Source organism: Octopus sinensis, unplaced genomic scaffold (genome assembly GCF_006345805.1).
Source record: "Octopus sinensis unplaced genomic scaffold, ASM634580v1 Contig01800, whole genome shotgun sequence".
In the NCBI taxonomy this organism is placed as follows: Eukaryota; Metazoa; Mollusca; class Cephalopoda; order Octopoda; family Octopodidae; genus Octopus; species Octopus sinensis.
The window spans coordinates 1,200-5,000 of record NW_021825101.1 but is presented as its reverse complement, the minus strand read 5'-3'; the positions used below and the strand labels follow the sequence as shown (position 1 = coordinate 5,000).

The 3,801-nt window shown below is 37.3% G+C and overlaps 1 protein-coding gene across 1 annotated transcript in view; it reads right to left on the bottom strand.

The window, feature by feature from the left end:
• The window catches only part of LOC115227107 (poly(U)-specific endoribonuclease-C), a gene marked incomplete at its 5' end in the record, with an annotated part of 4,944 nt that extends 1,558 nt beyond the window's left edge, over positions 1 to 3,386 (bottom strand). Inside the window, 2 exons of the mRNA XM_029798029.2 lie at positions 1,801 to 1,951; positions 3,106 to 3,386. Of these exons, the coding sequence (XP_029653889.2) occupies positions 1,801 to 1,951; positions 3,106 to 3,386 (432 nt within the window). The remainder of the gene's footprint in view (positions 1 to 1,800; positions 1,952 to 3,105) is intronic.
• Positions 3,387 to 3,801: the final 415 nt, after the last annotated feature.

Below are 3,801 nucleotides of genomic sequence, written 5' to 3'. Positions count from 1 at the left end.
AGTTAGGGTGTCTGCATTTCTCCACTTTTGGTTTCATTGTTAAGGGATATAGTCTTGCACTGATTAATATTGTTTTCAATGATTTTGGGTTGCATTTTGCTTTTGATAATTTTGTATGAGCCCAAAATTTCGTTCATTGTTTTATCTCCAGTGAGAATGGGTAAATTTTGGATGATAATGGTAAATGCCTCGTTGTCTCTTGGATTGTGCCCACTTCAAATCATTTATCTGTAATTACAAATCTTTGTATTCTTTAAAAAAAAAAACATTACTTTCGTACTTAATGTGCATTTTACTTTTTCTTTTTACTTTCCCTACCCGTATATAAATATATATATATATATATACACAAACAAACAGACAAACAGATAGACAGGTATGATACATGCATACATACAGATAGAAAGAGTCAGAGAGACTGAAGGACAGCTGGATGGATGGATAGGTATGTCACTAGTAGGTAGGTAGTAGGTAGATGAATAGACAGATGGATGGGTGGAATTATATATATAATATATATATATATATATATATATAATATTATATATATATATATACGAGAAAGAAGCAACAAGAATGGATTAGTTTTTAGTACAATTGTTTCATACAAAGACAGGCTTTATTAAAAGTTGCAAAAATTGCAGCAGAAAAAAGTGTCTCGTACTCATCAGCTAAAATACATATGAGTTCTCCAATCATCTTAGTGGGTGAGGCTATACTCATGAAGTATTGGAGATAATTTCATTAAAAGCAGATTTAGGTTGTAAACAGATTTCCGAAGTTCCTTAATGATGATGCACAGTCTTATCACAGGTTTTTAAAAAAAGCTTATTAGCTTCACAGAGAAGGTGAATTAATCCGTAGTGTAGATGTAAATTTCCAGAGATATGAGGAGGAATTTCATACTAATCCATTCTTGTTGCTTCTTTCTCGTTTATAATCACCCCACATCACTGTATGGTTAATACCATATAGTTTACTGGTGCATCTAAGTTAAGTACCACATTCAAGTAAATTCATTAGAATTGACTTGTATCTTAATTGCTTTTATTATATATATATATATATATATATATATTAAGGCTGTCCCACTGAAGAAACTTGCCTTTGGCTAATATATTTTGTTTGTTTGCTGGAAATAGTTAGAAACCGTCGGTCTGGGATATAGCTGAGATGATAAATGTTTTTGATTTCATTCCTTTCATGAATTTGTCCCTTTTTGTGTTTCTAGCACAACGCTTCCCTATTTGGAAGCCTCTTATTGTATTTCTATATGAATAATATATAGTCTAATGACTAATTCGTTTTTTGTGCTAGGCCACTGGTAAGGAGTGGCTGTGTGGTAAGTAGCTTGCTAACCAACCACATGGTTCCGGGTTCAGTTCCACTGCGTGGCATCTTGGGCAAGTGTCTTCTGCTATAGCCCCGGGCCGACCAATGCCTTGTGAGTGGATTTGGTAGACGGAAACTGAAAGAAGCCTGTCGTATATATGTATATATATGTATATATGTGTTTGTGTGTCTGTGTTTGTCCCCCTAGCATTGCTTGACAACTGATGCTGGTGTGTTTACGTCCCCGTCACTTAGTGGTTCGGCAAAAAGAGACCGATAGAATAAGTACTAGGCTTACAAAGAATAAGTCCTGGGGTCGATTTGCTCGACTAAAGGCGGTGCTCCAGCATGGCCACAGTCAAATGACTGAAACAAGTAAAAGAGTAAAAGAGTATATATATATATATAAAGAGAGACAGACAAACAATTGAAACCACACAGACAGACAGATATGGACAGTGTTCTCACCAGAACTGTACACCTTTTTTTGTAGCCCTGATAATCAATATTGCTAGCTTTCTCCTGGAGATAATACTGCATCCAGTTGTGGAGACCGATCATCCCCTCTTGCTTGGTCTCCCCAACAAAGACATGTTCAAAACTGGATGAATCCTGGTCCCTAAAACAAAAGAAGGGTAAGAGAGATAAGCATGACATCAGAAAGAGCAATGTAGGAGGACAGAGGCAGGACACAAAATGGGGGATCATCAGCATCATTTGTTTTAACATCCATTTTTCAATGCTTGCATGGATCAGAGGAGACTTGTTGAGGCAGACTTTCTATGGCTGCATACCTTGATAATTGCCAATACACAAAACTCTGGGCCCTGAAGACACTATATGACTTCTGCTGAATATTAATAATGACAAAAGAATAATATGCAGGGAGCTCCTTTTTTTCTGTCCCTCAATATTACTCCCTGTCTCAGTTGAGGGTTCTTTCTCTTGCAAGCTACTTGGTGACCTCACTAATGCTGGGGCCATGTAAAACCTACTCAGCCCACTCTATACAATGGTTGGCATTAGAAAGGTCAAATAATGCCAAAGCAGACAACAGGGACTGGTGCAACCTTCTGATTTGTCCCTTTCTGTGGAACTCTCCAACCCATGCCACCACAACAAACAGGCATTAGATGATGATGATGATGATGATGATGATCTATCTATCCATCAGTATAGCCAGCCAGATGACCATCCATCCATCTATTATATATATATATATATAGGTAAAAACGGTAAGATAACAAAAGAAAGAAAGAGACCTCAATATTATGTAAATAGAGGAATTTTATCTGTAAATTAATATGTGACTATTATTCAATAGCCAAGATAAAACTCTGAGTTTCGGATGCCGAAGTGGAAATCCACAACACCATCTCTTCGGTTATCTGGCCATCTGTTCCTTCTCGAGCCATGCCTGGCTCATAAGCGCCGGTTTCCCGGTTTCTTGGCGTATAGGTTCCCCACCTGGACGGGACGCCGGTCCGTCGCAGGTGAGCTGCAAGATGAAGGAGGAAAGAGTGAGAGAAAGTTGTGGCGAAAGAGTCAGCAGAAGTTTCGCCATTACCTTCTGCCGGAGCCGCGTGGAGCTTAGGTGTTTCACTCATAAACACACACACATCGTCCGGTCTAAGATTCGAACCCGAGATCCATCGACCGCGCGTCCACTGCTCTAACCACTAGACCATGTGCCTCCACACCAAATCTGATTGCAGTGCTCCAGCATGGCCATAGTGCAATGATTAAAAGGCAGTAAATAATCACATAACTGACCTGTCACCTTTGGTACGGCGTACCAACTTGAACCAGAGTCGCAAAATCTTGGTTTTAAACTCTATCTCATCCTCCGGTGCTTTACCATGTTCTACCAAGAACTTATGGGCCTCCTTCATCACCTCCGTTGTCATGATTGTGTCTATGAAGTGGAGCGTCTCCTGTTTCTCCTCAAATGTGTAGAACTCCGCCTCACCAAGTTGCATCTCATAGTTGTCCAGGAGGGCACGGAACGCTGTATACAGGGACAGACAGACAGACAGGAATGAATACACAGACAAACATCAGACACAAGTTGTGTGTCAATAGCCAGCAAGAAAAGATGTTTTCCTGGGGTTGAAATATAGTAACACTTCTTCTCTATTAAAAATATTAATAGTGATTATTTTGTTAAATAATTTGGTAATTAAATATTGGAGTATAACTGAGTTAAAGATATTTCAGAGTTTATTATGTTTTTTAAGGCCAAATTATATCTTCAAAGATAAATACATATTTCTATCTATTTTTTTACCTTAAAAATCAAAAATTAAATATCTAACATAATAAATGTGTTGTAAGAAATAATCCTGTTTTAAGTTTATAATTTAGTTAATAGAGTTTTTTCTATAAGAAAAATTATTACTTATTTATTTCTTAAATAAATATTGTTTAACTCTATTATTTGCTATTATTTATTTATATTTCATTAACTGA